General features: G+C 38.1%; 1 protein-coding gene across 5 annotated transcripts in view; it reads left to right on the plus strand.

Annotated features, from left to right (window-relative positions):
- Positions 1-11,913, plus strand: part of LOC128697879 (ATP-binding cassette sub-family G member 8) — a 107,018-nt gene extending 95,105 nt beyond the window's left edge. For 4 of the 5 annotated variants that reach the window (XM_070099538.1, XM_070099536.1, XM_070099540.1 and 1 more), the window contains 3 exons: positions 2,963-3,115; positions 4,904-7,992; positions 8,209-11,913. In XM_070099538.1, coding sequence (XP_069955639.1) covers positions 2,963-3,115; positions 4,904-5,092 — 342 coding nt within the window. In that variant the 3' untranslated portion in view covers positions 5,093-7,992; positions 8,209-11,913. Of the gene's footprint in view, positions 1-2,962; positions 3,116-4,903; positions 7,993-8,130 lie in introns of all 5 variants that reach the window. The other variant, XM_070099537.1, reaches the window with a different exon arrangement.
- Positions 11,914-12,157: the final 244 nt, after the last annotated feature.

Below are 12,157 nucleotides of genomic sequence, written 5' to 3' on the forward strand. Positions count from 1 at the left end.
CTCGCTGCAACATTCATCACCCATGCTTCACACCCATATAAGAGCGTTGGTAAAACTATACTCTCATACATTCCCCTCTTTGCCTCCAAGGACAAAGTTCTTTGTCTCCACAGACTCCTAAGTGCACCACTCACCCTTTTCCCCTCATCAATTCTATGATTCACCTCATCTTTCATGGACCCATCCGCTGATACGTCCACTTCCAAATATCTGAATACATTCACCTTCTCCATACTCTCTCCCTCCAATCTGATATCCAATCTTTCATCACCTAATCTTTTTGTTATCCTCATAACCTTACTCTTTCCTGTATTCATTTTTAATTTTCTTCTTTTGCACACCCTACCAAATTCATCCACCAATCTCTGCAACTTCTCTTCAGAATCTCCCAAGAGCACATTATTATCATTGTGATTTTACTGCATACCAGCAATTAATGTTTCCTATACAGTACATCGTAAAAAAAAAAAAGTGAAAAAATAATTGGGTAAACCTGAGTGTTTTCATGTGCTTACAGGCATATTTTCAGAGTAAACACTCCAGCTGGAAATAACTGGATAAAACTGTGTACCTGTATTAATACTTAGCACTCCTTAATATAACAGTTTATAGAAAGTGTTACTTTTCTTGGGAAGATTTCAAAGTTATTTTTATAAAGGTAAAATTCCTAAAGAACAAAAAGGCACAGTACTGTGACTGGAACAATACACAAATAACCCACACATAGGAGAGAAGCTTAAGACGATGTTTTGGTCCAACTTGGACCAAAGTCTCACTAACAAAAAAAAGAGTGAGGAAGCCAGTGTATATATAGGTGAGCAGGACAAGGACAGGAGCATGAGAGGGAGAAGAGGAAGTAGTGGTAAGGTAGGTAGAAGAAATAGTGGTAGTATAAAGTAGGAAGAGTAGTAACACAAGAGAGAGAGGGGAGTCAGTGTACCCCCCTTCCCTGCATTTTTGGTCTTATCCCTTATGGGCTCTTAGTTCTTCTGCAGTATACTTCTTTTTTTTTTTTTTGTCCTTAGACTGACCCCACTTCTAGTTTCACTATGTCTTCCCTCTCCATTCCTCTACTATTGCTACTACCTTTACTATTCTCTTCCTTCACTCCCCTTTCTCTTTTGTGCCACTAAACTACTCTTCTTACTTTATACTACATGTAATACTATTTCTACTACTACTACTTCCACTACCTACCTTACCTCTATCACTACTTCCTCTTCTCTCTCTAGTTCCCATCCTTGTCCCTCTCGCTTCCTCGCACTTTTTCTGTTAGTGTGACTTTGTAGATGATACAAGTCAGGACTGAAATGCCATCGCAAGCTTCTCTCTCCTATGTGTGGGTGATTTGTGGGAAATTTTTATTATGTGAATAACTGTTTATGCTGAATAATCTTGTTATTAATTTGAGATTATACCAAAGAAATGTTTTAACACTAAAAACTAGTATTTGCTGCATTAATAAGTGAAATCTTTTCATCACAGGCCTCACACTTGCGTGAGGAATGTTAGTATGATATTTTGGTCCATTCTGTACTATTGTCATTCAACAATTGTCCAGGATGGATTGAAACATCATGTTAACATTTCTCTCTTAAGTGCAGGTTTTTAGCAAATTGTTCCAGCCATGGTATTGTGACTTTCATTCTTCAATTGAAATCTTGGAGACATCACTGAGTTATGTACAACTATTATTCATTGTTATATTTGTTCATCAATATTTAATTTTATATATTATGTTCATTACTGAAATTTGACATGGTGGTAAACTGAAGATTTTTAAAGTACCTTTGCACAAATGTTCATCATTGCATAGACCAGTTTTGGACATTATAGATTCCAGTCTAACCAATATTAAGCAAGCCCTAAAATGCTATGGTACGTATATAAGTTTTCGAAAAATTTCCTTAAGTGTTTTATGCAGTGCAGTTTAGGTATGAGGTATAATTAAGCTTCTGGTACAGTGCTACCCAACCTCTAGTGTTATCCAAATTTTTTAACATTTTTAATTATGTTACTGTTATATCTGCATGCCTCTGATAAACACAGTGATAGTGTGAATGATGGTGAAAGCGTTTCTTTTTCGAATCACCCTGCCTTGGTGGGAGATAGCCAGTGTGAAAAAAAAAAAAAAATATTTCACAAAATATGCCAAACCATTGTAGGTCATATAGTGCCTCCTTCTTTAAAAAAAATTCTCTGTGCAATAAGCCAGATAAAATAATATAACTTTGAGTAAATGTAAATTATTTCAATAGAAAAGGTCAACTTATGACTTGTAATATACAATAGATATTCTAGCATTATTTGAAGTTATGCCAACTTCTTACTTGTAAGGAATTTGGTTGTGTAGCTCCTTATCACTGGTTTTGTGACTTCTACCTAGTAGTACTCATATATATCAGGTAAGGTTCTTTATGAGTTGTTCTTAGTCTGTAAAAGGGTTCCTGATGTTGTTGTGAACACGTGCATATGGTCAAGACACGTTTCCATTGATATAACTGCCCTGGTAACACCTAATTTTGTTGCCAGTTAATACATTTAAGCAAAACTGTTGCTTGATTCCTAACAGTGGATTCTCTAACCTATATTTACATAGCTTGGATTTTGTCGTTACTATTAGTTATCCTAAAATTTTACTTAATCAGTTCTAGTGTATGTTGATAGTTGTTAGTACCTCATTACATTGCATGAAGTTTACTCCTCAGAGCTCACCACAGTTTATTCCTTTCATGTATAGTCTATCAGTTTACTTGCTTGAAAATCTTTAATTAAGCAGCCAGTATTATTCTACAGTCATTCAGAGTTGATACACAATATTTGATACATAGTACGTATTTGTAGAATATTAGTTTTGAGTTTCATACACAGTATAGTACATATAGTTACATTTAGTAAATTATTTATTTGCATTATGCTTGGCAGTGTTACTGTTCCTCTTCATTATAATTTGTTGTTGCAGGACTTGTCAGCATGGACGTGGCCAACACTTTGGTGGTCTCCTGCTCGCTGGGTCCTCCATGAAGTCAACCGCTATGAGTTCGATAGCACCAATGAGTTTCTCTGTGACCGCAATCCTGTCCTGCAGGACTCTCTCTCAGCCATCCAGAGAAAGGTATGCAGTAAACCCTCGAGTTATATGCAAATTAAGTTTGTGAAAATTGGTGCTTTAATCCAATGAATATTACCCAAAGTGAGATAAATAGTTTTGAATGTTGGAAGATGCTGGAGGCGGTGAAGTTGCCAAATCTCAGGCAATGGGTGGTGTGAATATTATGCAGAGAATTCCTAGTTTGGAGATTAGGAGGTATATTCCAGGAGGTGCAGGGTTACTAAGAGCATTATCCAGATGACTGAGGAGGGATTGTTGAAGTGATTTGGATGCTGAGAGAAGATGAAGCAAAATAAAATGACTTGGAGGATGTATAAATCTGTAGTTGAAGAAAGGGGTAGGGAGTGTCCTAGAGAAGATTGGAGGGAGGGGGTGAAGGTTGTGTGTGTGTGAGGGGCTTGAGCATCCAACAGGTGTGTGTGAGCACAAATAACCTGCACATAGAAGAGAGGAGCTTATGACGATGTTTCGGTCCAACTTGGACCATTTACAAAGTCGTACTAACGAAAAGGAGAGAAGGAGGGAGTATATAGAGGCCAGGAGGTGGTAGTGGAGGTACAAGGTAGTAGTTCATACCTCTCCTCCCTCTATAGACGCTCCTGGTGACTACTCTATTTCTTGTTCCTCCTATCCTCTTCAGTACTTCGGGGAAACAGGCCGATCTCTCTCTGACAGACTTAGGGAGCACAAAAGTAGTGTTAGGCTTACCAACACTAACTGCTCTTTTCTGTCACATCAGATCACAGTCATCCTAGTGACTGGTCTTCTGCTAAAACTGTCTTTCCTACTTCCAACTTTAACAATTGCCCTCGGGTGGAATCCTCCCTTATATACAACTTTCCTTGTATGAATCTTAGTCCTGGCTTCATCTCTGTAGATGCCTTCCTTTCCCACTACGTTGTAAAATGCTCCAAACTTCGGAACACCCATAACTTAACCTGATTCCTTTTTCTCATCCCTTTTCCCCTTTCCTCTTTCTCCTTTGGGTTGTCTTTCTTTTGCCTTGGGTATTTGTTCCTTCATTATTTATTTTTCCCCCCCCCCTGTGTTCTTGCTCCTACCCTCTGTGGGCCCCTAGCTCCCTTGCAGTGCTCCTCTTTCTTAGTATTTGGCTGGCTCCACTTCCACCATACTACCTCCCCCACTACTACCTTCTCTCTCCACTACCACCTCCTGGCCTATATACTCCTTCTTTCTCTCCTCTTTATTAGTGTGACTTTGTAAATGGTCCAAGTCAGACCAAAACATCGTCGTAAGGTCCTCTCTTCTATGTGCAGGTTATTTGTGTAATTGTGCCTTTTTTTGTTACTGTGTATGAGCATGTTAGACAGGAGTGGAGGCAAGAGGTTTTTATAATTGGATGTGGTGCTGGAGTGTGACAAAGGTCCCAGAAATAGGAAAGTAGAATCCTGCAGTCTGAAGGAGAGGGTGAGGATATTGCAATTTGGAAAGGCATCTAAGCTATAGTGTCAGTACATCTCTGGCAAGGCATGAATGATAGTGAAAGTATTTCTTCTTTCTTGGGTCATCCTACCTCATTGGGAGAAAACCAGTGTTAAAAAAACCCAAACAAACCTGCATATTATATATTTTTACCTAATGTAAATTGTCAACAGCATATGTAGTAAGGATTTCAGTGGTATAGATTTGTGTTTGAAGGTGCTTTTTGTTATTCTGATCTCAAGGAAGGAAAAAATTAAGTGGATAAGGATTAAATTAACCTTTCATCCCTAATTATGACAAGTCCATGTCTGTGTATTTGAAAAAGCTTACACTGGTGATCTTCCCTAGGCACCGTGTGGGGTTGTGACAGGAAATCAAGCACTCCGCTACATGGGCCTGCCAGAAACAAATCTCCCAGATATATTTTATCCTGCCATCTTCATCCTAGTGGCTTACCTTTGTGGTCAGATTGTCACTATCATTGCCTTTGTAGCCAGCAAGAAACCCAATCGAACGAAGAAATATAGAATTGAATAATTTTTTATTCTTATCAGGAATAGTATTCATTTTTAAGAAAATGAGTGAAGGGGTTTTTTACATTGTTAATTTTCAACATGTTGACAGGATGCATGATAGTTCATTATTTTATTGTTCATTTGATTTTTATATTAATGTACATAAATTATATAATCATGGGGGAGTGCTAAACCCATAGGATTATACAGATTAATGTATTAAGACTAAAATTTGTCTACTAGTAATTATAAGTAGCAGATGGCAAAAGCTGACAGTTCGTGAATCAAACAACATGAAGAGTAAGCCTTATTATTTATGAATGTTTTGCCACTGTGGAGCTTCAAGGATTTGATAAAGCCCCCACAGCAGAAGAAATGTAAAAGGCTTTCTTCATGTTTATTATTTACTTCAAAATAGAAGGACATGTACAACACTGATTTTCCTGCATTCTTGGTTCCTAGGCTTTTAGAGTAGGACCCCTGTATCTGTGGTTTCACTTATCCACAGTTGACCATGACCTGAAAATAAGCCTTAATTTTTTTAATAATTACCACAAAGCACAAAAGTAGTGATGGTGACAGTTCTTCAGAGCCAAAGAGAAACCATGAAGTGCTTCCCATTAATGAAAAAGTGCTAATTCTTGACTTATGCATAATTTATCAATTAAACTTTTATCATAGGTATGTATGTAAATGAAAAATGATATACAGTGGGCCCCCGGTTTACGATATTATTTCATTCCAGAAGTATGTTCAGGTGCCAGTACTGACCGAATTTGTTCCCATAAGGAATATTGTGAATTAGATTAGTCCATTTCAGACCCCCAAACATACACATACAAGCGCACTTACATAAATACGCTTACATAATTGGTCGCATTGGGAGCTGATCATAAACCGGGGGTCCACTGTATGTAGGGTTCGCTACTATCCAGGGTTTCGGGTATCCACGGTAGGTCTTCGAACATATCACCCACGCAGATGCAGGGGTCCTACTGTATATTGATCTCTGTCAGAACAACAGAGATCATGCAATATATTGACTAAACAATACACCTCTAACACCGTATTCTACCAGAAACTTGAATTAAACTTTAGGTTAAATGAAACGGGTTTATTAATAAATTTACAAAGTATGTTGCAGTACCACCACTCCTAGAATGGTAGATTTTAGAATTTTACTGGAACTACAGGGCTAATCACTAGCTATAGCTAGGGTTGCTAGCAGAATATTCTGAGAATTGCACAGAATCAAGGGAACTCCAGCAACTGCAATGTAAACAGTATAAGTGAACATGCACTATGTACAATGGGTCTGTGATTGCCAGGTAAACTATTTTGGCAAAAAAAAAAAATGCGTTGTAATTTTGTCCGTACTAAAAGCTGTGTTGGATGATCCATTGCTGGTAAATCAGTGTTGTACCTGTATTCCAAGCATCTTATTTATTGTGTTGTGCACATCCTTGATGAAAATAATGCGCTTTATGAAGAGTGGAAGGTAAATGCTGTTACGAGTCAGTCATCTCATCCTTCATAATTTTTCACTTCTCTGCACCACACTGAAGAAATGCATTTATCTTAGGTGGTCATGGCATAAGCATTCAGATTTCCTGATTTAAACTAGAATTTCTAGCCTTTTCCATTTTACTTAGTCATTCTTATGATACTTTACATTTCCACCTAAAACAATGGGCTATGATTTTTTTTCTTTTTGTGGATGAATTTGTGGTGGGGAAGGGGGCAGCTTCAGATGTACAGATAGTAGATGTGCTCATTAATTTAATTTTTGACCATGTGTTAATGAGTGTAAAGTTTCATAAATTTTGATGCACAGCATAAACCTTTCTGTCATTGGAATTTAAAAAAATGACTATTTTCATTATGGCCAGTTGTAAGTGCCCAGTGAATAGCACAGTAGTAGTAGTTGTTGCTTATTTGTAGCAAACAAACCACAGTACATTGTGTGTCAATGAATAACTGTCATTTGGTCCAGTAGTGAGTACTGTTCTAACATACGACTCTTGAGACATCTGCAGCATAGTTGGATCCAAGACAGTATACGTATTAGTATGTATACTCGAGGCTGTGTATGTAGTGCATTTTACAGCAGTGATAGAACTTGTGCAATACTCGGCAGTCATTTTCAGGAGTTTCATTTTGTATTTGGCATATTGTAAATAGATGGTTATTTGTGGATATACAGTGAACCCCCGCATAACGATATTAATCCGTTCCTGAGAGCTCATTGTTATGCGAAATTATCGTTATGCGAATGAATTTTCCCCATAAGAAATAATGGAAATCAAATTAATCTGTGCAAGACACCCAAAAGTATGAAAAAAAAAATTTTACCACATGAAATATACATTTTCCTACACACAAAGAGAAGGATACATGCACAATAGTAGAGCAGTACATGCACAATATATATTGTGCATGTACTACTCTACTAAATGAAGAATAAATGACGCTTACCTTTATTGAAGATGCAGCAATGACTGATGAGACACTGTGTCCTGGGAGTGCCTTTTCCTCCTGAGTACTGTAGGTCCTGTTTGGCATTTTCTTCCAGAACAAGCCTTATCACACTGTGTATGCCACTACGATTCTTAAATCTCTCAAACCAACCTCTGCTGGCTTTAAATTCACCAATACGAGCACTAGTTCCAGGCATTTTTCCCTGTTCACCTGGGTGTTAGTCGACTGGTGTGAGTTGCATCCTGGGAGACAAGATTAAGGACCCCAATGGAAATAAGTTAGACAGTCTTCGATGACACTGACTTTTTTGGGTTATCCTGGGTGGCTAACCCTCTGGGGTTAATTGTTTCTTGGTATTCTCAGTAAGCCACACCAGCAACAGTGCTACAGCAGCAGCAGCAGCAGCAGCAGCTGACAGTGCTACAGCAGCAGCAGCAGCAGACGGTGGTACAGCAGCAGCAGCAGCTGATGGTGCTACAGCAGCAGCAGACGGTGCTACAGCAGCAGCTGACGGTACTACAGCAGCAGCAGCAGCTGACGGTGGTACAGCAGCAGCAGCTGATGGTGCTACAGCAGCAGCAGCAGCTGACAGTGCTACAGCAGCAGACGGTACTACAGCAGCAGCAGCAGCAGCTGACGGTGGTACAGCAGCAGCAGCAGCAGCTGACAGTGCTACAGCAGCAGCAGCATCAGCAGTTGACCATGGTACCACAGTATTTCGATAATATTTCTCACCCTTTTTACCACAGGGTTGGCACTAGAAGTTTTCTTGGGGCCCATGGTCACTTATTTTGCAGATAAAATCACCAAAAACGCTGTAATAATACGAAATGTTCCGATTGTATGCTTGGATGTTACCGTGGAGGCTGGCTTGTAAACAATGCCACCGGCGGAACATGTGAGGCTGGCTCAGGCCGCACATTAGACGCGTCTCGGACGAATAGCGTTGAGTGGGTTTTTTAGCGGTATGTGAGGCAAAATCTTAGCAATAAAATGTATCGGTATGCGGATTTAACGTTATGTGATGCCAACGGTATGCGGGGGTCCACTGTACATACATTAATAGACTCAAAATTTCACTGTATATACCAGTGTTTATTAATATCTGCTCATTTTGTAGAATAATTCAATTTCAGGAAATATGCATAAATAGATGCACCGTATCTTGTAAAGTTAATGTTAAACATTTCTACATTTTTATCCAGTGTATGTTTATGTGGTACTGATAATGTTCTTCTCATATACATATTAAGTTTTACCCCAAGTATGAAGTCAACACTTTTTTTTTTTTTTTTTACACATTCTTAGTATTGTATTCATTAGTCACCAGTGTTCATCTTTACTTTTAACCCTTAAACTGTCCGAACGTAAATCTACGTTCACATGTGTAACGCTCCGACCTTGATTTTCCCCATTTGAAAGCATGTAAAAAAAACGTAGATCTACGTTCGGAGCTCCCTGCACGTGGATGTAGAACTACGTTTGGACAGTTTAAGGGTTAATTATGATGACCAGTAATAACCAAGTGTTAGGTGTCACTTTCTTCATATACACTTTCAGAGTACCTGACTCACTGATATACCTATGTTCAGGTTGGTGTTAGCCAGAGGGCTGACCCGTCTTGTCAAGTGTTTGATCAGTCAGGTTGATGCTACTTTCAAGCTTATAGTCATTACAATCTAGTTGATCAGGCATTTGTTGCAGGAACTGGTATGGTTACCTTTAGATGCTCAGACCACGAATAATACTGCACTCAATCCAGTGATAAAACGGATACGTACCTCATATGTCATGCTCATTTTTTAAGAAATCGGAAGGGAAAAATTAACAGATGCTAGTAGCATGTTTTCTCATTTATTGTTAAATTTATGGTTAATTAAACCTGGGAAAAATTAGTTTGATCCTGAGCATAATAAATAACTAAGATATGGCAGTACTGTACTAATTTTTTTAATAGAAATTAACAATTTATAATTTACAATTACAGTATTTAGGTACTCCTGTGTAATGTAAGAATACTTTTGTCTTTGCTCATGTTCAAGAATAGTTGTACTCACCATGTCCTATGATATATCCAGGTTTTAGTATGCAGTATTATGCCATGTGTGGTATATCATAATCATGATATAGTGTAACAAGGTTTTAGTACATATAGCTGCGGCATATCAAGATTGTGCAGTACACTGTGGTTGTGGTATAGCATAACATGGATTGTATGTGAAGGTTGTGGTGTATAGCCGTTCTCGTGTGATACAATCACACAGTAGGTGAGGTTTGAACCTATGACAGGAGGGTTCTAAAACTTGCAGGCCATTAGTTAACAAATTGGCCTACAAGTATTAGGACTCGCCTGTCATGGGTTCAAGCCTCACCTGTTGTGATTTCTTTTTGTAATCATATTACAGTTTTGTGATGCATCAGTTTTGCTATAGTACTATACTGTGTATCCAGGCCTTGGTAGAGTATTAAAGCTAAGTTGTATTCTATTACAACCTTGATACATGATAAAAACAATTTGCAAGAATCTTTTCTGTGTACTTGCAACAAAACATTTAAATTTAACTATTTTAGTTATAAATACTGTACTTAGTTCTTTGTTATCATTGTTCCCTTTATGTAAAGAAATAAGGGTAGAAGTTTAAGTCACACTGTAATTTCTAGTAAGGTAGTTTCCTCGTGAACTGAAAATATCCTTTATACAGTTTCCAGTAATTTTGATTCAGGCATTTTAAATTCTTAAAACTTGTGCTTCCATCTAGGGAGTTGCCATGATGCCAGTGTAAGGTTATTGATCTAAAGAATTTAAGCTGCCCTCCCATTTCCCAAGGGTAGTTTGAACCTTAAAGGTTTAGTGTTCCTCCGTGACCCATCCGTGTCAGCGGATGGGTCTATGAAAGATGAGGTGAATCATAGAATTGATGAGGGGAAAAGGGTGAGTGGTGCACTTAGGAGTCTGTGGAGACAAAGAACTTTGTCCTTGGAGGCAAAGAGGGGAATGTATGAGAGTATAGTTTTACCAACACTCTTATATGGGTGTGAAGCATGGGTGATGAATGTTGCAGCGAGGAGAAGGCTGGAGGCAGTGGAGATAGTCATGTCTGAGGGCAATGTGTGGTGTGAATATAATGCAGAGAATTTGTAGTTTGGAAGTTAGGAGGAGGTGCGGGATTACCAAAACTGTTGTCCAGAGGGCTGAGGAAGGGTTGTTGAGGTGGTTCGGACATGTAGAGAGAATGGAGCGAAACAGAGTGACTTCAAGAGTGTATCAGTCTGTAGTGGAAGGAAGGCGGGGTAGGGGTCGGCCTAGGAAAGGTTGGAGGGAGGGGGTAAAGGAGGTTTTGTGTGCAAGGGGCTTGGACTTCCAGCAGGCATGCGTGAGCGCGTTTGATAGGAGTGAATGGAGACAAATGGTTTTTAATACTTGACGTGCTGTTGGAGTGTGAGCAAAGTAACATTTATGAAGGGGTTCAGGGAAACCGGCAGGCCGGACTCGAGTCCTGGAGATGGGAAGTACAGTGCCTGCACTCTGAAGGAGGGGTGTTAATGTTGCAGTTTAAAAACTGTAGTGTAAAGCACCCTTCTGGCAAGACAGTGATGGAGTGAATGATGGTGAAAGTTTTTCTTTTTCGGGCCACCCTGCCTTGGTGGGAATTGGCCAGTGTGATAATAACAAAAAAAACACAGTATAATATTGTTTGGGGGGAAATGTGACCCTTACAGGTTTAGCTCTTGGTTATGATTATAATAATTGGAGGAAATGCTAAACAATTAGATTATACATCACCTTGGGGAAATAGGCAACAGATCCACATCCAAGAAAGAGTAAGACAGGTCCAAGTCTTTTTATCAAGGGACTGTCACTGGCATCAGTGAACCTTCCCAGAAAGGTACATTAATGTTTATATTTTCAGTTTGATGAATGATTTACTCCAGTTTTTGTTATAATGGTTTGTTTTTAAGTGGTTACTCTAGGAATTTTACACTAACAATGCACATTTAAAAATTACTCATTATGCTATTACATAAACACAAGTTGTCAAGTATAGATAAGGATTTTTTATAACAGTATAGCAAGTTTATTTAGACACGGCATGCAATTTTACATTAAAATTACTTTGCATAGTAGTGTAAATTGTTATTATGCAAGACACTTTTAATGTAAATTTATATAATGTACTTAAACTTATACGCAGTGTCATAAAAGAAAACCTTGTCTATATTTTATAACTAATATGTATTTCATCTTAATTTTTATGATTATACGTATATCTAAGAATTGACACCATTTGCACTTTTCATATTTCATAATTTATTTCACATGTAATTTTTGTACATATTTAAGAAATGCGTAACTTCAGCAATGTAGTGTATAATACAGGTATTCATTCTTTATTTATAATACACTAACAAATTTTTTATAAAATATGATTTTTTGCTACATTTTATATATACAAGAAAAAAAAGTGTATTTTATAAGTCTTGCATCAGCAACTTAATTTTAAATGGGTAGCAATTATGTAGGCCTATTTATGTACATGTAACTGATAGAATATCAGAGGCCAGGAGCTGACTGTAACAACTGTTAACTCACCAATGTACAAATGCTCCC

This window comes from Cherax quadricarinatus, chromosome 68 (assembly GCF_038502225.1).
Source record: "Cherax quadricarinatus isolate ZL_2023a chromosome 68, ASM3850222v1, whole genome shotgun sequence".
Lineage (NCBI taxonomy): Eukaryota > Metazoa > Arthropoda > Malacostraca > Decapoda > Parastacidae > Cherax > Cherax quadricarinatus.